Raw genomic sequence first — 23,611 nt, forward strand, 5'->3', positions numbered from 1 at the left:
TCCACAACTGGTGTAACAACGGCTGTGGTATGATGTACTATCCTGTCTGTGCGATGGTGCATATAAAAGATCCCTTGCTGCTAATCAAAAAGTGTAGCCCATGAAGTGGCGACAGTGAAATTTCTCTCTCAATATCTGTATGGTCGTTAACAATATATCTGATAAATAAAACCGTAAATAAAATGTGTTGAGTGCGTTGTTAAACAAAACATTTCTTTCCTTCCCAAAGAGTCTGGCAATGCGACAGCGTACTCACAGTGGGTTGAAAGGAAGAGTCCTGGACAGAGTCCTGAAACATGACGTCCTGCGAGTTCCGCTCGGTCTCACGCACCTGTTGGTCTCGGTGACACAGGTGTAAAAACACCAACTCCAGGCTCTGCAAGTTGACGTTACATCATCATCTACAGTTCGTCACACACGGAATGCCTTTTTAAATACTATGAAACTTACTACAAGTTATTTATTTGTGAGCCGACTGATCTGTAAATTGCACTCAAAAATATATAAAAAAATTCATTTCCAAAACACATTTACTTTTCTTCTTACGTCAAAGAAAACCAATTATTTACAAAAAACAATTTTGTAGGGTACGGACTATAAGTTCCTTTAGAACCAATGAACATTTTCTAAATCAAATAGCAATTTTTTTTTTAATCTCATAACTTACACATAATATCCATGTCATAAACCCATTTGATATTTACCATTATTAAAAACCAAAAATGATCAAATAATGTCATATCCCCATTTGATATTTATCATTATTAAAAACCAAAAATGAGTCATCAATGTCATAAACCCATCTGATGTTTACCATTATTAAAAACCAAAAATGAGCCATCACTGTCATAAACCCATGTGATGTTTACTATTATTAAAACCAAAAATGAGCCATCACTGTCATAAACCCATCTGATCTTTACCATTATTAAAACCAAAAATGAACCATCACTGTCATAAACCCATATGATGTTTACCATTATTAAAAACTAAAAATGAGTCATCACTGTCATAAACCCATGTGATGTTTACCATTATTAAAACCAAAAATGAGCCATCACTGTCATAAATCCATTTGATATTTACCATTATTAAAAACCCAAAATGAGCCATCACTGTCATAAACCCATTTGATGTTTATCATTATTAAAAACCCAAAATGAGCCATCACTGTCATAAACCCATCTGATATTTACCATTATTAAAACCAAAAATGAACCATCACTGTCATAAACCCATCTGATGTTTACCATTATTAAAAACCAAAAATGAGCCATCACTGTCATAAACCCATTTGATGTTTACCATTATTAAAAACCAAACCAAAAATGAGCCATCACTGTCATAAACCCATGTGATATTTACCATTATTAAAAACCAAAAATGAGCCATCACTGTCATAAACCCATCTGATGTTTACCATTATTAAAAACCAAAAATGAGCCATCACTGTCATAAACCCATCTGATATTTACCATTGTTAAAACCAAAATGAACCATCACTGTCATAAACCCATCTGTTTACCATTATTAAAAACCAAAAATAAGCCATCACTGTCATAAACCCATTTGATGTTTACCATTATTAAAAACCAAACCAAAAATAAGCCATCACTGTCATAAACCCATGTGATGTTTACCATTATTAAAAACCAAAAATGAGCCATCACTGTCATAAACCCATTTGATGTTTACCATTATTAAAAACAAAAAATGATTCCTACAACTGACGATCATAATTTTACCCATCAAAGGCAAAACAAACACCCAAAAATCAAATGACATTACATTTTTACCCTGAAAACTTATAGTACCCTCTGGTTGGACTGGTAGGGGACTAAAAAAAAGAGTAAACAACATCCATATCAGATGAGTGATCAAACCACAGAACCATATTGGGAAGATGTGTGATAAATTAGAAACAGAACTATATTGCAAAAAATTAGAAATAGTTGTATGCTTGTAAACCACAGAACAATATTGCGAAGACATGTGACAAATTAAAACCAGTCTTACGTTTATTTTTAACTTGTGCATCAAAGTCTCTGGTTTATCCTCAGCCAATAAACGACCGTCTCGCATCAAACCAACCTGTACAAAGCAAAATAAACACATTATCAGGGCTTTCAACAAACGACCGTCTCGCATCAAACCGACCTGTACAAAGCAAAATAAACACATTATCAGGGTTTTCAACAAACGACCGTCTCGCATCAAACCAACCTGTACAAAGCAAAATAAACACATTATCAGGGCTTTCAACAAACGACCGTCTCGCATCAAACCAACCTGTACAAAGCAAAATAAACACATTATCAGGGCTTTCAACAAACGACCGTCTCGCATCAAACCAACCTGTACAAAGCAAAATAAACACATTATCAGCAAAATAAACACATTATCAGGGCTTTCAACAAACGACCGTCTCGCATCAAACCAACCTGTACAAAGCAAAATAAACACATTATCAGGGCTTTCAACAAACGACCGTCTCGCATCAAACCGACCTGTACAAAGCAAAATAAACACATTATCAGGGCTTTCAACAAACGACCGTCTCGCATCAAACCAACCTGTACAAAGCAAAATAAACACATTATCAGGGCTTTGAACAAACGACCGTCTCGCATCAAACCAACCTGTACAAAGCAAAATAAACACATTATCAGGGCTTTCAACAAAACAAACAAAGGGGGCAGGACGTAACCCACTGGTTAAGCATTTTGCTTGATGTGCAGTCAGTCTAGGATCGATCCCTATTGACAGACACAGACAGACAGACAATCACACAGAAGAAACCTATAGTCACCCCCCGTTGGACTGGTAAGGAACTGAAAATGTCCTTGATATTCTCTTTAACATAGCCCAGTGGTAAAGTGTTCGCTGGATGTGCGGTCGGTTTGAAATCGATCGCCGTTGGTGGGTCTATGACTGGTATATAAAAGACTGTGGTATGTGCTGTCCTGTCTGTAGGATGGTGCATATAAAAGATCCATTGCTACTAATGGAAACATGTAGCAGGTTTTCTTTCTAAGACTATATTTCAAAATTACCAAATGTTACACATCCAACAGCCGATGATTAATAAATTACCAAATGTTACACATCCAACAGCCGAAGATTAATAAATTACCAAATGTTACACATCCAACAGCCGATGATTAATAAATCAGTGGTGTTGTTAAACAAAACAAACTTTACTGTTTTAAATTTAAAGGAGCTTAATGAGATTTAAAGGAGCTTAATGAGATTTAAAGGAGCTTAATGAGATTTAGAGGAGCTTAATGAGATTTAAAGGAGCTTAATGAGATTTTTAAAAATGAAACTGAGTAAGCACAATTTTGTGTAAAAAGATGTTAAAATCCTCAAAGTCAAAGCCATGGTCTTCAAGTCACATTTGAGAAAAGACAAGAAAAAGAGTCTAGTCTAGAGCCACTAGAACATATGGTCAAACATATGGTCATTCTGACACTGTTTTTATCTTATCATCGGCTATTGGACGTCAAACATATGGTCATTCTGACACTGTTTTTATCTTATCATCGGCTATTGGACGTCAAACATATGGTCATTCTGACACTGTTTTTATCTTATCATCGGCTATTGGACGTCAAACATATGGTCATTCTGACACTGTTTTTATCTTATCATCGGCTATTGGACGTCAAACATATGGTCATTCTGACACTGTTTTTATCTTATCATCGGCTATTGGACGTCAAACATATGGTCATTCTGACACTGTTTTTAGAGGAAACCCGCTGTCGCCACATAGGCTACTCTTTTATGACAGGCAGCAAGGGATCTTTTATTTGCGCTTCCCACAGGCAGGATAGCACAAACCATGGCCAGTGCAAGTGGATTACACCTACCCATTGAGCCTTGTGGAGCACTCACTCAGGGTTTGGAGTCGGTATCTGGATTAAAAATCCCATGCCTCGACTGGGATCCGAACCCAGTACCTACCAGCCTGTAGACTGATGCCTAACCATAACCATTTGAGAAATAAAACCCTGGATATAGACTTCAAAACAAATGTTGATGGAAAAATGCCACACAGACAAAACACCAGACAAATCAGTATTAGAAATGCTCCACTGACGAATGTCAACGTAGAGGTAAAATTTATATTTAAATCTTTTAAATTTACAATTCTAGGATAAAACTTTCACATTTTCAATTTAAATTTTAAAAACATTTAATAAAAAATCAAAGTTTGTGAAAGGTGCCACAGAAGATCATTGCACCAAGTTTGAGAAGAATTAAATTAAAACTGTAGGAGAAGATGGATCTTCAAAAGAAAGCTTGACGGATGAACAGACAGAAGCTGGACCAATCGGTATTAGAAAAGCTTCGCTGATGAATGTCATAGTGGAGTAAAAAGATATTAAACAGTTATTAAATGTAAAATTAGCAATTTGTAGGGTCTATGCTAATGAACAAGAAACTGTGTGCACAGTGAATATAACTCAAATCCTTCTTTTACATCAAATCATAACCCAGTGTAACTGATTGTGTAACTGAAAGTTGATTGGTTGGTGCAAACAGATTATAACTGATTAATTGATGATGAAATTCAAATGAATTCCAAACACAAACAACTGATGAAAGCTGTGTTATTCTGCTGAAACAACAGGAAGGCAGGAAATGCTTTATTTAACGGCGTCAAACATTTGGTTAAGGACCACACAGATACTGAGAAAGGAAACCCACTGTCACCACTTCATGGGTTACTCTTTTCGATTAGCAGCAAGGGATCTTTTATATGCACCATCCCACACAGGATATTACATACGACAGCCTTTTTTACACCAGCTGTGGAGCACTGGCTGGAACGAGAAATAGCCCAATGGGTCCACCGACGGGGATCGATCCTAGACTGACCGTGCATCAAGCGAACACTTTACCACTGGGCTACGTCCCACCCCATTTGAATAACAATAAAATAGAGTGAAACAAGAATCTGTGACATTGAAAAAGGGAAATACACTTACAGAGTGGACTGGAGCTCGTATCCATTAACCATAACCTCTCATGTGTATGGGTTTTTAGAAATATACAAAAAATGCATTTTGTTGAATAAAAAACACCAAGGATGACCAAAAACACTTCTGACGTATGGGAATGGATAATGTAAACAATAAACTCTAAGTACTGTTGGATTTCAATTATGAAAAATACTTTAAAGTCATTGCAAGCAATCATGGTCCCAGACACTTATTCTCTCCAAAACAAAACGATGATAACACACACAATTGGCCTGCCGTGCTTCCTCTATGTAATGAGTAATGTCTGATTATATTATATGTGTGTGATATAACGGTGATGACTCACACAATTGGCCTGCCGTGCTTCCTCTATGTAATGAGTAATGTCTGATTATATTATATGTGTGTGATATAACAGTGATGACTCACACAATTGGCCTGCCGTGCTTCCTCTATGTAATGAGTAATGTCTGATTATATTATATGTGTGTGATATAACAGTGATGACTCACACAATTGGCCTGCCGTGCTTCCTCTATGTAATGAGTAATGTCTGATTATATTATACATGTGTGTGATATAACGGTGATGACTCACACAATTGGCCTGCCGTGCTTCCTCTGTGTAATGAGTAATGTCTGATTATATTACATGTGTGTGATATAACAGTGATGACTCACACAAGTGGCCTGCCGTGCTTCCTCTATGTAATGAGTAATGTCTGATTATATTATACATGTATGTGTGTGATATAACAGTGATGACTCACACAATTGGCCTGCCATGCTTCCTCTATGTAATGAGTAATGTCTGATTATATTATATGTGTGTGATATAACGGTGATGACTCACACAATTGGCCTGCCGTGCTTCCTCTATGTAATGAGTAATGTCTGATTATATTATATGTGTGTGATATAACAGTGATGACTCACACAATTGGCCTGCCGTGCTTCCTCTATGTAATGAGTAATGTCTGATTATATTATACATGTATGTGTGTGATATAACAGTGATGACTCACACAATTGGCCTGCTGTGCTTCCTCTATGTAATGAGTAATGTCTGATTATATTATATGTGTGTGATATAACGGTGATAACTCACACAATTGGTCTGCCGCACTTCCTCTGTGTAATGAGTAATGTCTGATTATATTATATGTGTGATATAACAGTGATGACTCACACAGCTGGTCTGCCGCACTTCCTCTGTGTAATGAGTAATGTCTGATTATATTATATGTGTGATATAACAGTGATGACTCACACAGCTGGCCTGCCGTGCTTCCTCTGTGTAATGAGTAATGTCTGATTATATTATATGTGTGATATAACAGTGATGACTCACACAGCTGGCCTGCCGCACTTCCTCTGTGTAATGAGTAATGTCTGATTTTATTATATGTGTGATATAACAGTGATGACTCACACAGCTGGCCTGCCGTGCTTCCTCTGTGTAATGAGTAATGTCTGATTATATTATATGTGTGTGATATAACAGTGATGACTCACACAGTTGGCCTGTCGCGCTTCCTCTATGTAATGAGTGATGTCTGATTATATTATATGTGTGTGATATAACAGTGATGACTCACACAGTTGGCCTGCTGTGCTTCCTCTATGTAATGAGTAATGTCTGATTATATTATATGTGTGATATAACGGTGATAACTCACACAATTGGTCTGCCGCGCTTCCTCTGTGTAATGAGTAATGTCTGATTATATTATATGTGTGTGATATAACAGTGATGACTCACACAGTTGGCCTGCTGTGCTTCCTCTATGTAATGAGTAATGTCTGATTATATGTCTGTGATGTAACGGTGATGACTCACACAATTGGTCTGTCGCGCTTCCTCTATGTAATGAGTAATGTCTGATTATATGTGTGATGTAACGGTGATGACTCACACAATTGGTCTGCCATGCTTCCTCTATGTAATGAGTAATGTCTGATTATATGTCTGTGATGTAACGGTGATGACTCACACAATTGGCCTGCCGTGCTTCCTCTATGTAATGAGTAATGTCTGATTATATTATATGTGTGTGATATAAAGGTGATGACTCACACAATTGGTCTGTCGCGCTTCCTCTATGTAATGAGTAATGTCAGATTATATGTCTATGATATAACGGTGATGACTCACACAATTGGCCTGCCATGCTTCCTCTATGTAATGAGTAATGTGTGAGTATATTTGATGTGTGTGATATAATGGTGATGACTCACACAATTGGCCTACCATGCTTCCTCTATATAATGAGTAATGTCTGATTATATTATATGTGTGTGATATAACAGTGATGACTCACACAACTGGCCTGCCGAGCTTCCTCTATGTAATGAGTGGTGATGATAATCGTCGTCCTCGTCATGTTCTGGGCAATTTGCAACAGATGCTCCCAAATCCTGAGAATAAACCCAAACAAACATCAGTGAACATGACAGTCAAGTGAAAATTAATTTGTTGATTTTTGTACGTGTATGTAGGTGCATGAACAAGAAATTGTGCAAGGGGCAAGGTCTGTACTGTGGCGAGTGAATATTTTAGTAGTGAGTAGGGGTTGAGTCATGTGAGTGGTGGGAGTATATGTGTGTGTGAGTGGTGAGAGTGTATGTATATGTGTGTGTGAGTGGTGAGTGTATGTGTGTGTGAGTGGTGAGTGTATGTGTATGTATGTGTGAGAGTGTATGTGTATGTGTGTGTGTGAGTGGTGAGAGTGTATGTGTATGTGTGAGTGGTGAGAGGGTATGTGTATATGTGTGTGAGAGTGGTGAGAGTGTATGTGTATGTGTGTGTGAGAGTGATGAGAATGTATATGTATGAGTGAGAGTGATGCGAGTGTATGTGTATGTGTGAGAGTGTATGTGTATGTGTGTGTGAGTGGTGAGTGTGAGTGTATGTGTGTGTGTGTATGTGTGTGTGAGTGGTGAGAGTATGTGTGTGTGAGATTGTATGTGTGCGAGTGGTGAGAGTATGTGTATGTGTGTGTGAGTGTATGTGTGTGTATGCGAGTGTATGTGTATGTGTGTGTGAGAGTGATGAGAATGTATGTGTATGTGTGTGTGAGAGTGATGCGAGTGTATGTGTATGTGTGAGGGTGTATGTGTGTGTGTGAGTGGTGAGAGTGTATGTGTATGTGAGTGTATGTGTGTGTGTGAGTGTATGTGTGTGTGAGTGGTGAGAGTATGTGTGTGTGAGATTGTATGTGTGTGCGAGTGGTGAGAGTATGTGTATGTGTGTGTGAGAGTGTATGTGTATGTGAGTGTATGTGTATGTGTGTGTGAGAGTGATGAGAATGTATGTGTATGTGTGTGTGAGAGTGTATGTGTATGTGTGTGTGAGAGTGTATGTGTATGTGTGTGTGAGAGTATGTGTGTGAGAGTGTATGTGTATGTGTATGTAAGAGTGGTGAGAGTCTGTATATGTGTATGTGTGTGTGAGAGTGGTGAATGTATGTGTATTTGTGTGTGAGAGTGTATGTGTATGTGTGTGAGAGTGTATGTGTATGTGTGTGAGAGTGGTGAGTGTATGTGTATGTGTGTGAGAGTGTATGTGTATGTGTGAGAGTGTATGTGTATGTGTGTGTGAGAGTGTATGTGTGTGTGTGTGAGAGTGTATGTGTATGTGTGTGTGTGAGAGTGTATGTGTATGTGTGTGTGTGAGAGTGTATGTGTGTGAGAGTGTATGTGCATGTGTGTGTGTGAGAGTGTATGTGTATGTGTGTGTGTGAGAGTGTATGTGTGTGTGAGAGTGTATGTGTATGTGTGTGTGAGAGTGGTGAGAGTATGTGTATGTGTGTGTGAGAGTGGTGAGAGTGTAGTATGTGTGTATGTGCGCGAGCATATATGTGCAGTGTTCTCGCTGGGTGAAAATTAAATGAAATACAAGCAGACTCGTCTTTTAATTGAACCGAAGCTATTATCGGTCTGACATTCACAGGCAATTCCGGTTTTGCTGAACTAATATTTTTATTCTGATCACTTGATAAATTTGGCACCCAATAAGTGAGGGTTTTTTCAATCGGAGATTGCCGAATTCATGAAAAATAAAAATGTTTTCATTGCTCAAATAAAATATAACTTGTATTGTGTGTATTAAACATACAAATGGATACAGGTATGGGACAAAATAGAGGCTATTAAAAATACTGTTAAATTACATTACTGTAACTTTCGTAAATATTTCGTCAATGGCTTTTTCGTACACAATGTGCCTTGTTTCCTTTGATGTCCAGTGTGCAGACTGATTGTTGTTTTTGTTTGTGTGTGGAAAAAAATGTGCATTTGGAAATAGCGGAGATAGGTGCTGTAAAATATAGTAGGGTGCTGGAAAATAAAGAGGGGTGCAGAAAAATGCAATAGTGGGATGGGCTGTCCCACTTAAATGGAGCAGTGAGAACACTGGTGTGTTTGTGTGGCGTCTGTGTGTGTTTGTGTGGCATCTGTGTGTGTTTGTGTGGCGTCTGTGTGTGTTTGTGTGTGTTTATGTGGTGTCTGTGTGTGTTGTGTGTGGTGTCTGTGTGTGTTTGTGTTGTCTGTGTGTGTTTGTGTGGTGTCTGTATGTGTTTATGTCTGTGTAACCCTCTACATTTGTCCATTAGCAGCACGGGATCGTTAACATGCACTTTCCTACAGACGACAGCACATACCACAGCCAGTGATGGGGTACTAATTGGGATGAGGAAACGACTCCAATATGTCTACTGAGTGTATGATCCCAGGACCCAAACACCCAAGGCGAGCACTCTACCGACTGAGCTAAATCTCCCCCCAACCCCTGTTTACTTTTCTCTCAGAACAGGATCCACGCCAATGGTTGGCTCATCGAGAATCAACAGTTCGACTGAGCTAAATCTCCCCCCCACCCCCCCGTTTACTTTTCTTTCAGAACAGGATCCACGCCAACGGTTGGCTCATCGAGAATCAACAGTTCGACTGAGCTAAATCTTCCCCCCACCCCCGTTTACTTTTCTCTCAGAACAGGATCCACGCCAACGGTTGGCTCATCAAGAATCAACAGTTCCGGCTCCTGCAGAAGAGCTGAAGCCAATGAAACGCGGCGTTTTTGACCTCCACTGCAAATAAATAAATAAAAACATATTAGGTATTCATTGCAAGGAAAAAAACAAAGAGGTGGAGAAAACTTGGTCTTTTTTAGATACATTATGTGTCCTCAAACAAGTGCATCCCCCACCCCCCATACGGTTAGTAGTCTGGTACGAACATCCCAAAAGCCAATTGGATGGACTAAATTCTTCTACTGTATGCTCCTTCTAGTTCTGGACACGTGACTGTAACTTCCTTCTTTTTTCCTTCGCTGTTTGGTTCGGACGTCTTTTTATTAGGCTTTTGGGATGTTCGGACCAAACTACTAGCTGTAGGTGGGGGAGGGGAGTGCACTTGCTTGAGGACAGGTAAAGTGGAAAATAAATTTGTTTTGTTTAATGACACCACTAGAACACATAGATTTATTAACCATCAGCTATTGGATGTTGAATATTTGGTAATTTTGACATATAGTCTTAGAGAGGAAACCAGCTACATTTTTCCATTAGTAGCAAGGGATCTTTTATGTGCACCATCCCAGCCCTTGAAATTCGGACAAGTTTGCTACGGCAGTTAAATGCTGTCGTAAATCAATTTTGCAACAGTACTATGGCTGCAATTTTAAAGAAAAGATTAATGCTGTCAAAATTATTCATCTATGATCCACTGCAGTAATAATATGCTAAAAAATGACATCTCAACATTACTTTAGTACGCTTCTATACCGGAATAAACCGATTTATCTTAATTGAGGAAAAATTGGGCCACACTAGATTATAAATGCTTTTTTCTGGGATCTGTAATTGGACAGAGTTCAGAGAAAAATGCCTACAGACTTTTCACCACTCTCAGATTTGCGAAGGCAATGAAATGCTGTCGAAAATCAATTTTGCGATAGCTTTTGTGACAGCATTGCTGATTGCTGTCGCAAATTTCGAGGACTGCCATCCCACAGACAGGATAGCACACACCATGGCATGATGCACTGGCTGGAACGAGACAGCCCAATTGGCCCACTGATGAAGACTGATCCCAAACTGACAGCACATCAAACGTGCGCTTTAATCCTGGGTTACGTCCCGCCCCCTCATTGCAAGGAAAAACCATTCAGCCACTACATGTATGTGCCCCATCTACCGTCACATCCCCAGAAAAACCATTCAGCCACTACATGTATGTGCCCCATCTACCGTCACATCCCCAGAAAAACCATTCAGCCACTACATGTATGTGCTCCATCTACCGTCACATCCCCAGAAAAACCATTCAGCCACTACGCGTATGTGCCCCATCTACCGTCACATCCCCAGAAAAACCATTCAGCCACTACGCGTATGTGCCCCATCTACCGTCACATCCCCAGAAAAACCATTCAGCCAGTACGCGTATGTGCCCCATCTACCGTCACATCCCCAGAAAAACCATTCAGCCAGTACGCGTATGTGCCCCATCTACCGTCACATCCCCAGAAAAACCATTCAGCCAGTACGCGTATGTGCCCCATCTACCGTCACATCCCCAGAAAAACCATTCAGCCAGTACGCGTATGTGCCCCATCTACCGTCACATCCCCAGAAAAACCATTCAGCCAGTACGCGTATGTGCCCCATCTACCGTCACATCCCCAGAAAAACCATTCAGCCAGTACGCGTATGTGCCCCATCTACCGTCACATCCCCAGAAAAACCATTCAGCCAGTACGCGTATGTGCCCCATCTACCGTCACATCCCCAGAAAAACCATTCAGCCAGTACATGTATGTGCCCCATCTACCGTCACATCCCCAGAAAAACCATTCAGCCAGTACGCGTATGTGCCCCATCTACCGTCACATCCCCAGAAAAACCATTCAGCCAGTACGCGTATGTGCCCCATCTACCGTCACATCCCCAGAAAAACCATTCAGCCACTACACGTATGTGCCCCATCTACCGTCACATTCAGCCAGTACACGTATGTGCCCCATCTACCGTCACATTCAGCCACTACATGTATGTGCCCCATCTACCGTCACATCCAGCCACTACATGTATGTGCCCCATCTACCGTCACATCCAGCCAGTACATGTATGTGCCCCATCTACCATCACATTTAGCCACAACATGTATGTGCCCCATCTACCGTCACATCCAGCCACTACATGTATGTGCCCCACCTACCGTCACATTCAGCCACTACATGTATGTGCCCCATCTACGGTCACATTCAGCCACTACATGTATGTGCCCCATCTACCGTCACATTCAGCCACTACATGTATGTGCCCCATCTACCGTCACATTCAGCCACTACATGTATGTGCCCCATCTACCGTCACATTCAGCCACTACATGTATGTGTCCCATCTACCGTCACATCCCCAGAAAAACCATTCAGCCACTACATGTATGTGTCCCATCTACCGTCACATTCAGCCAGTACACGTATGTGCCCCATCTACCGTCACATTCAGCCACTACATGTATGTGCCCCATCTACCGTCACATCCAGCCAGTACACGTATGTGCCCCATCTACCGTCACATTCAGCCACTACATGTATGTGCCCCATCTACCGTCACATCCAACCACTACATGTATGTGCCCCATCTACCGTCACATCCAGCCACTACATGTATGTGCCCCATCTACCGTCACATTCAGGTACTACATGTATGTGCCCCATCTACCGTCACATTCAGCCACTACATGTATGTGCCCCATCTACCGTCACATTCAGCCACTACATGTATGTGCCCCATCTACCGTCACATTCAGCCACTACATGTATGTGTCCCATCTACCGTCACATCCAGCCAGTACATGTATGTGCCCCATCTACCGTCACATCCAGCCAGTACATGTATGTGCCCCATCTACCGTCACATTCAGCCACTACATGTATGTGTCCCATCTACCGTCATATCCCCAGAAAAACCATTCAGCCACTACATGTATGTGTCCCATCTACCGTCACATTCAGCCAGTACACGTATGTGCCCCATCTACCGTCACATTCAGCCACTACATGTATGTGCCCCATCTACCGTCACATCCAGCCAGTACATGTATGTGCCCCATCTACCGTCACATTCAGCCACTACATGTATGTGCCCCATCTACCGTCACATTCAGCCACTACATGTATGTGCCCCATCTACCGTCACATTCAGCCACTACATGTATGTGTCCCATCTACCGTCACATCCCCAGAAAAACCATTCAGCCACTACATGTATGTGTCCCATCTACCGTCACATTCAGCCAGTACACGTATGTGCCCCATCTACATCCCCAGAAAAACATTCAGCCACTACATGTATGTGCCCCATCTACCGTCACATCCAGCCAGTACATGTATGTGCCCCATCTACCGTCACATTCAGCCACTACATGTATGTGCCCCATCTACCGTCACATTCCCAGCCACAACACATGTATGTGCCCCATCTACCGTCACATTCAGCCACTACATGTATGTGCCCCATCTACCGTCACATTCAGCCACTACATGTATGTGCCCCATCTACCGTCACATTCAGCCACTACATGTATGTGCCCCATCTACCGTCACATTCAGCCACTACATGTATGTGCCCCATCTACCGTCACATTCAGCCACTACATGTATGTGCCCCATCTACCGTCACATTCATTCAGCCACTACATGTATGTGCCCCATCTACCGTCACATTCAGCCACTACATGTATGTGCCCCATCTACCGTCACATTCAGCCACTACATGTATGTGCCCCATCTACCGTCACATCCCCAGAAAAACCATTCAGCCACTACATGTATGTGCCCCATCTACCGTCACATCCCCAGAAAAACCATTCAGCCACTACATGTATGTGCCCCATCTACCGTCACATTCAGCCACTACATGTATGTGCCCCATCTACCGTCACATCCCCAGAAAAACCATTCAGCCACTACATGTATGTGCCCCATCTACCGTCACATTCCCAGCCACTACACTACATGTATGTGCCCCATCTACCGTCACATCCCCAGAAAAACCATTCAGCCACTACATGTATGTGCCCCATCTACCGTCACATTCAGCCACTACATGTATGTGCCCCATCTACCGTCACATTCAGCCACTACATGTATGTGCCCCATCTACCGTCACATTCAGCCACTACACGTATGTGCCCCGTCTACCGTCACATTCAGCCACTACACGTATGTGCCCCATCTACCATCACATTCAGCCACTACACGTATGTGCCCCGTCTACCGTCACATTCAGCCACTACACATATGTGCCCCGTCTACCGTCACATTCAGCCACTACACGTATGTGCCCCGTCTACCGTCACATTCAGCCACTACACGTATGTGCCCCGTCTACCGTCATTCAGCCACTACACGTATGTGCCCCGTCTACCGTCACATTCAGCCACTACACGTATGTGCCCCGTCTACCGTCACATTCAGCCACTACACGTATGTGCCCCGTCTACCGTCACATTCAGCCACTACACGTATGTGCCCCGTCTACCGTCACATTCAGCCACTACACGTATGTGCCCCGTCTACCGTCACATTCAGCCACTACACGTATGTGCCCCATCTACCATCACATTCAGCCACTACACGTATGTGCCCCGTCTACCGTCACATTCAGCCACTACACGTATGTGCCCCGTCTACCGTCACATTCAGCCACTACACGTATGTGCCCCGTCTACCGTCACATTCAGCCACTACACGTATGTGCCCCGTCTACGTCACATTCAGCCACTACACGTATGTGCCCCGTCTACCGTCACATCCAGCCACTACACGTATGTGCCCCGTCTACCGTCACATCCAGCCACTACACGTATGTGCCCCGTCTACCGTCACATCCAGCCACTACACGTATGTGCCCCGTCTACCGTCACATCCAGCCACTACACGTATGTGCCCCGTCTACCGTCACATCCAGCCACTACACGTATGTGCCCCGTCTACCGTCACATCCAGCCACTACACGTATGTGCCCCGTCTACCGTCACATCCAGCCACTACACATATGTGCCCCATCTACCGTCACATTCAGAAAAACAGATATAAGGAAAGTGGTATAAGATTATATGGCATCGGACACGTGGTTAAGGACCACACAGATAATAAGAGAGGAAACCTGATGCAGAACTGCAATGAACATCTTTTATATGCAGGATCCCGTAGACAGGATATTCTTGCCCACTGGACAGGGTTATCCAGCTTTTGCATGGTGCTACAAAAATCTGTCTGACCCTAGGGCTAGATAAATCTGTCCGACCCGAAGGCTACATGATTTCTACATACGATAATTCATGTTTTACGACTATTGACGTCATAACTCGTGTTTTTCAGAATTCTGTTTGCCATTTGACATTGTATCATTGTTTTAAAAATATTTAAACAAATTAATATTTTCAACTTTATATTTATTGGAAAGTTGTCAGATATTTGTCGCTGCATAATGTGGACTATATTTTCGAATGATTAAAGGAGTTTGTAGGTGAAATGTTTATGAATCATTCTACAATAAACAAATTGTAGCTTACAAAATTAATGTTTTTTTACTGGGATCATATGGGCAAGAAAAAAAATCAATCACCGTTGTGACGTATAGATAAGGCAATTCCAACCCTTGGGGCAAAATATTTTGTCCCTCGGGTTGGAATTGCCTCATTTGTACCTCACAACGGTGATCGATTCTATTAATCTGTACCTCACAACGGTGATAGATTCTATTAACCTGTACCTCACAACGGTGATAGATTCTATTAACCTGTACCTCACAAAGATGATCGATTCTATTAACCTGTACCTCACAACGGTGATAGATTCTATTAACCTGTACCTCACAAAGATGATCGATTCTATTAACCTGTACCTCACAAAGATGATCGATTCTATTAACCTGTACCTCACAACGGCGATAGATTCTATTAACCTGTACCTCACAACGGCGATAGATTCTATTAACCTGTACCTCACAACGGTGATAGGTTCTATTAACCTGTACCTCACAACGGTGATAGATTCTATTAACCTGTACCTCACAACGGTGATACATTCTATTAACCTGTACCTCACAACGGTGATAGATTCTATTAATCTATACCTCACAACAGTGATAGATTCTATTAGTATGTGTAGTGGAGCCTCAATAATGAGAAGTGAGAACTAGTGATGGGTATTGGCAACATGCTCGTATTGCGATATACTGCGATACAGGAACCTGAATTGTGATACATACTTAAATATTGCGAAGACCAATTCTCAATTATCAGAAATTATAAAGTGCTCTAATTCCATATACATTTTAATATACATAATAAAATGATACACCAAGATTCGTTCTGAACGAGTGAAGCTATTGTTTCTTTTCTTAAACTAATGGAGTCCAAGACCTCAACATCAAAGTTAAAGTTTGTTTTATTTAACGATACCACTAGAGCACATTTATTTATCAATCATCAGATATTGGATATCAAACATTTGGTAATATTGACATTTAGTCTTAGAGGAAACCCTCTACATTTTTCAGTTAGCAGCAAGGGATCTTTTATGTGCACAGACAGAATAGCACATACCACGGCTGTTGATATACTAGTCATGGTACAGTGGCTGGAACGACACATAGCCCAATGGGCGCACCGACGAAGCTAGACCTCAGATCGACAGCGAGTGTTTTATCACTGGGCTATGCCTGCAATGACTGGACTCACTTAAAGCCTAGACTGAAAGTTTCGTCAGCACGGTGCATGGATTGTGCTGAATGCACTAAATGCAGTAAAAAGAAAAAGTGAATTCCCCATTTAAAAGTTCCAGTCCAGATTGCACATATGTGCGATACAGGATAAATTTATTACATGGTTTCAAAAGGCCTTTATCACTATAGTAAGATTGAATAGGTATGTAATAAAAAGCTGGACGGAGGAACCGGCCGAGGTCGACACCTGTGCCCAGGACACAATAAACACTCTGACCTGACCTGATTAGGAAAAATGAAGCGGATTTTTCTGATGACTACGTCAGAATGACCAAATGTTTGACATCTAATAGCCTTCACTGATCACTGAACCCGCGGTCATGTGTTTGCAAACAGAGGTGCGGTCATTTACAAACACCTGTCAACCTCCTGATAATTTTTTATTTGTTTATTTTTTTTTTTTAAAGATTTATTGTCCACAGATCATAGGCAGTGAATAGGTTGGGGAGCCATATTCACTGCCCTACAACATACACACCTCACAGTAACGAGACCTATTAACAGGCCTTGACCTTAACGTTTTTCAGTGGTAGCCCACTGGGCTACTAAGTTATGAAATCTGGTAGCCCTCAGTAAAAATCGATAGCCCCATAATTTTAATAAATTAAAAAAAGAGACAGCAAAAAGCAAAATCATTTATTTTTATTGAAACATGTTGCTTTAGTTTTTTGTTTTTTTTAGGTTTTAAGCATCTTGTTAATTGCAGAGTAACTGGATGTGCAAAAAAAGTTGAGTAGCCCGGCAGACTATCGGTTTTAGATATCTGGAAGCCCGAGAGAGAAATTGGTAGCCAAAACAGCCCGGGCAACTGCTAAGGTAGAGCTCTGCTATAATATATATATAAATTAATGACATTAATACGGTATAATGTCAAGTATAATATATGGTGGTAGGGATAGTAGTGATGGTGATGGTTGAGCCCTGCTGTAACGTATATAAATAATTAATGACATTAATACGGTATAATGTCATGTATAATATAGGGTGGTAGGGATGGTGGTGATGGTGGTGGTCGAGCCCTGCTATAATGTATATAAATAATTAATGACATTAATACGGTATAATGTCATGTATAATATAGGGTGGTAGGGATGGTGGTGATGGTGGTGGTGGTGATGGTCGAGCCCTGCTATAATGTATATAAATAATTAATGACATTAATACGGTATAATGTCATGTATAATATATGGTGGTGGGGATGGTGGTGATGGTGATGATCGAGCTCTGCTATAATGTATATAAATAATTAATGACATTAATACGGTATAATGTCATGTATAATACATGGTGGTGGGGACGGTGGTGATGGTGGTGGTTGAGCCCTGCTATAATGTATATAAATAATTAATCACATTAATACGGTATAATGTCATGTATAATATATAGGGTGGTAGGGATGGTAGTGATGGTGATGGTCGAGCCCTGCTATAATGTATATAATAATTAATAATGTCAGGTATACTATAGGGTGGTAGGGATGTAGTGATGGTGATGGTCGAGCCCTGCTATAATGTATATAAATAATTAATGACGACATTAATACGGTATAATGTCATGTATAATATAGGGTGGTAGGGATGGTGGTGGTGGTGATGGTCGAGCCCTGCTATAATGTATATAAATAATTAATGACATTAATACGGTATAATGTCATGTATAATATAGGGTGGTAGGGATGGTGGTGATGGTGATGGTCGAGCCCTGCTATAATGTATATAAATAATTAATGACATTAATACGGTATAATGTCATGTATAATATAGGGTGGTGGGGATGGTGGTGATGGTGATGGTTGAGCCCTGCTATAATGTATATAAATAATTAATGACATTAATACGGTATAATGTCAGGTATACTATAGGGTGGTAGGGATAGTAGTGATGGTGATGGTCGAGCCCTGCTATAATGTATATAAATAATTAATGACATTAATACGGTATAATGTCATGTATAATATAGGGTGGTAGGGATGGTGGTGATGGTGATGGTTGAGCCCTGCTATAATGTATATAAATAATTAATGACATTAATACGGTATAATGTCATGTATAATATAGGGTGGTGGGGATGGTAGTGATGGTGTTGGTCGAGCCCTGCTGTAACATATATAAATAATTAATGACATTAATACTGTATAATGTCATGTACAATATAGGGTGGTGGGGATGGTAGTGATGGTGTTGGTCGAGCCCTGCTAAATGTATATAAATAATTAATGACATTAATAAGGTATAATGTCATGTATAATATAGGGTGGTAGGGATGGTAGTGATGGTGTTGGTGAGCCCTGCTGTAACATATATAAAATAATTAATGACATAATACGGTATAATGTCATGTATAATATAGGGTGGTACCTGGTAGTGATGGTGTGTGGTCGAGCCCTGCTATAATGTATATAAATAATATAATGTCATGTACATTTAGGGATAGTATGATGGTGATGGTTGAGCCATGTATATAAATAATTAATAATTAATACGGTATAATGTCATGTATAATAGGTGGTAGGGATGGTAGTGATGGTGATGAGAGCCCTGCTGTATATGTATAAATAAATAATGACATTATACGGTATAATGTCATGTATAATATAGGGTGGTAGGGATGGTAGTGATGGTGATGGTCGAGCCCTGCTATAATGTATATAAATAATTAATGACATTAATACGGTATAATGTCATGTATAATATAGGGTGGTAGGGATGGTGGTGATGGTGTTGGTCGAGCTCTGCTATAATGTATATAAATAATTAATGACATTAATACGGTATAATGTCATGTATAATATATGGTGGTAGGGATGGTGGTGATGGTGATGGTCGAGCCCTGCTATAATGTATATAAATAATTAACGACATTAATACGGTATAATGTCATGTATAATATAGGGTGGTAGGGATGGTGGTGATGGTGATGGTTGAGCCCTGCTATAATGTATATAAATAATTAATGACATTAATACGGTATAATGTCAGGTATACTATAGGGTGGTAGGGATAGTAGTGATGGTGATGGTCGAGCCCTGCTATAATGTATATAAATAATTAATGACATTAATACGGTATAATGTCATGTATAATATAGGGTGGTAGGGATGGTGGTGATGGTGATGGTTGAGCCCTGCTATAATGTATATAAATAATTAATGACATTAATACGGTATAATGTCATGTATAATATAGGGTGGTAGGGATGGTGGTTGTGGTGATGGTGATGGTTGAGCCCTGCTATAATGTATATAAATAATTAATGACATTAATACGGTATAATGTCATGTACAATATAGGGTGGTGGGGATGGTAGTGATGGTGTTGGTCGAGCCCTGCTATAATGTATATAAATAATTAATGACATTAATACGGTATAATGTCATGTATAATATAGGGTGGTAGGGATGGTAGTGATGGTGATGGTCGAGCCCTGCTATAATGTATATAAATAATTAATGACATTAATACGGTATAATGTCATGTATAATATAGGGTGGTAGGGATGGTGGTGATGGTGAGTGGTCGAGCCCTGCTATAATGTATATAAATAATTAATGACATTAATACGGTATAATGTCATGTATAATATAGGGTGGTGGGGATGGTAGTGATGGTGATGGTTGAGCCCTGCTGTAACGTATATAAATAATTAATGACATTAATACGGTATAATGTCATGTATAATATAGGGTGGTAGGGATGGTAGTGATGGTGATGGTCGAGCCCTGCTATAATGTATATAAATAATTAACGACATTAATACGGTATAATGTCATGTATAATATAGGGTGGTAGGGATGGTGGTGATGGTGATGGTTGAGCCCTGCTATAATGTATATAAATAATTAATGACATTAATACGGTATAATGTCAGGTATACTATAGGGTGGTAGGGATAGTAGTGATGGTGATGGTCGAGCCCTGCTATAATGTATATAAAAATTAATGACATTAATACGGTATAATGTCATGTATACTATAGGGTGGTAGGGATGGTGGTGATGGTGATGGTTGAGCCCTGCTATAATGTATATAAATAATTAATGACATTAATACGGTATAATGTCATGTATAATATAGGGTGGTAGGGATGGTGGTGATGGTGATGGTCGAGCCCTGCTATAATGTATATAAATAATTAAAGACATTAATACGGTATAATGTCATGTATAATATAGGGTGGTAGGGATGGTGGTGATGGTGATGGTTGAGCCCTGCTATAATGTATATAAATAATTAATGACATTAATACGGTATAATGTCATGTATAATATATGGTGGTAGGGATGGTGGTTGTGGTGATGGTGATGGTTGAGCCCTGCTATAATGTATATAAATAATTAATGACATTAATACGGTATAATGTCATGTATAATATAGGGTGGTAGGGATGGTAGTGGTGGTGGTGGTCGAGCCCTGCTGTAACGTATATAAATAATTAATGACATTAATACGGTATAATGTCATGTATAATATAGGGTGGTAGGGATGGTAGTGATGGTGATGGTCGAGCCCTGCTATAATGTATATAAATAATTAACGACATTAATACGGTATAATGTCATGTATAATATAGGGTGGTAGGGATGGTGGTGATGGTGATGGTTGAGCCCTGCTATAATGTATATAAATAATTAATGACATTAATACGGTATAATGTCAGGTATACTATAGGGTGGTAGGGATAGTAGTGATGGTGATGGTCGAGCCCTGCTATAATGTATATAAATAATTAATGACATTAATACGGTATAATGTCATGTATAATATAGGGTGGTAGGGATGGTGGTGATGGTGATGGTTGAGCCCTGCTATAATGTATATAAATAATTAAAGACATTAATACGGTATAATGTTATGTATAATATAGGGTGGTAGGGATGGTGGTGATGGTGATGGTCGAGCCCTGCTATAATGTATATAAATAATTAAAGACATTAATACGGTATAATGTTATGTATAATATAGGGTGGTAGGGATGGTGGTGATGGTGATGGTTGAGCCCTGCTATAATGTATATAAATAATTAATGACATTAATACGGTATAATGTCATGTATAATATAGGGTGGTAGGGATGGGTGATGGTGATGGTTGAGCCCTGCTATAATGTATATAAATAATTAATGACATTAATACGGTATAATGTCATGTATAATATAGGGTGGTAGGGATGGGTGGTTGTGGTGATGGTGATGGTTGAGCCCTGCTATAATGTATATAAATAATTAATGACATTAATACGGTATAATGTCATGTATAATATAGGGTGGTAGGGATGGTAGTGATGGTGATGATCGAGCCCTGCTATAATGTATATAAATAATTAATGACATTAATACGGTATAACTTCATGTATAATATAGGGTGGTAGGGATGGTAGTGATGGTGATGGTCGAGCCCTGCTATAACGTATATAAATAATTAATGACATTAATACGGTATAATGTCATGTATAATATAGGGTGGTAGGGATGGTAGTGATGGTGATGATCGAGACCTGCTATAATGTATATAAATAATTAATGACATTAATACGGTATAATGTCATGTATAATATAGGGTGGTAGGGATGGTAGTGATGGTGATGGTCGAGCCCTGCTATAATGTATATAAATAATTAATGACATTAATACGGTATAATGTCATGTATAATATAGGGTGGTAGGGATGGTAGTGATGGTGATGGTCGAGCCCTGCTATAATGTATATAAATAATTAATGACATTAATACGGTATAATGTCATGTATAATATATGGTGGTGGAGATGGTGGTGATGGTGATGGTCGAGCTCTGCTATAATGTATATAAATAATTAATGACATTAATAAGGTATAATGTCAGGTATAATATAGGGTGGTAGGGATGGTAGTGATGGCGATGGTGATGATGATGACATTTAAAAAAGTATATGTCTGTCTGAGAGAAAATAAAGGGAAAAGAGATAGGAGCATAAGTCACATTTATATCAATGCGAATTTGTAGTTACAATTCGATGCATAGTTTTATATTGAATGTGTTTGATTTTATATTAGTAGTTGTTTTCCTAATAAGTTCAAATCGATGTGATAGCATTTCTTCTGTTATCATAATATTAAGTTTTCATGTCCATTTTTTGGACAGGCAGACATATAAAGAAACAAACAAATTGACCCACCGATGGGGTTCAATCTTAGACCGACCGCACATCAGGCGTTCACTTTACCAATGGGCTACGTTTCCCCTACCCCTCACTTTAACAAGGGCTTCACTCAGTGAACCCGCGGTTGTGTGTTTGCAAAAAGAGGAGCGGTCGTTTACAAACATCTGTCAACCTCCTGGTCATTTACATCAGTAGTCCCCTTGTAACAGCACTCGGTATTATAAACGTAACACACTCATTTGACCTGGCTACAAGTACAAACCTCAGCTGCTCGACCATCTGGTGTTTGTCTGGAAGTGTTAAGAAGTCCAGAAGAAAATCAATCCGTTTTCCGATCTGAGTCCTGGTCATCCCGTGCAAGTGACCGAAATATGTCATCGTGTCACTGATCGTAAACTTCTGGTACAGGGCCATCTCCTGAAATTATTTTCGACTTAGTTTGTTTAAGTCTCCTGATGATGTCAGCTTTTATATCTATTGAAGACAGATCAAATATTTTAAATATTTTAATAATAATTTAATTTTAAGATGATTTCAGTGGAAATAATTAAATCTCTCGGCTACTTCTGGTAGATGGCTTTTTTCCTGAAATTATTTTTGAGAAGAATTCGATCTCGGCTACTGTACACTTCTAGTAGAGGGCCTTTTCCTGAAATTATTTTATGAAGAATTCGATCTCTCGGCTACCGGA

At 39.9% G+C, this 23,611-nt stretch overlaps 1 protein-coding gene across 3 annotated transcripts in view; it reads right to left on the minus strand.

The window, feature by feature from the left end:
* LOC121386772 (ABC transporter G family member 20-like) overlaps nt 1-23,611 on the minus strand; it is an 85,719-nt gene that overhangs the window by 45,453 nt on the left and 16,655 nt on the right. For all 3 annotated transcript variants that reach the window (XM_041517782.1, XM_041517783.1, XM_041517781.1), the window contains exons 3-7: nt 23,183-23,337; nt 9,967-10,074; nt 7,309-7,405; nt 2,017-2,091; nt 257-376 (exon numbers count right to left, since the gene is read on the minus strand). In XM_041517782.1, coding sequence (XP_041373716.1) covers nt 257-376; nt 2,017-2,091; nt 7,309-7,405; nt 9,967-10,074; nt 23,183-23,337 — 555 coding nt within the window. The remainder of the gene's footprint in view (nt 1-256; nt 377-2,016; nt 2,092-7,308; nt 7,406-9,966; nt 10,075-23,182; nt 23,338-23,611) is intronic.

Source organism: Gigantopelta aegis, chromosome 12 (assembly GCF_016097555.1).
Source record: "Gigantopelta aegis isolate Gae_Host chromosome 12, Gae_host_genome, whole genome shotgun sequence".
In the NCBI taxonomy this organism is placed as follows: domain Eukaryota; kingdom Metazoa; phylum Mollusca; class Gastropoda; order Neomphalida; family Peltospiridae; genus Gigantopelta; species Gigantopelta aegis.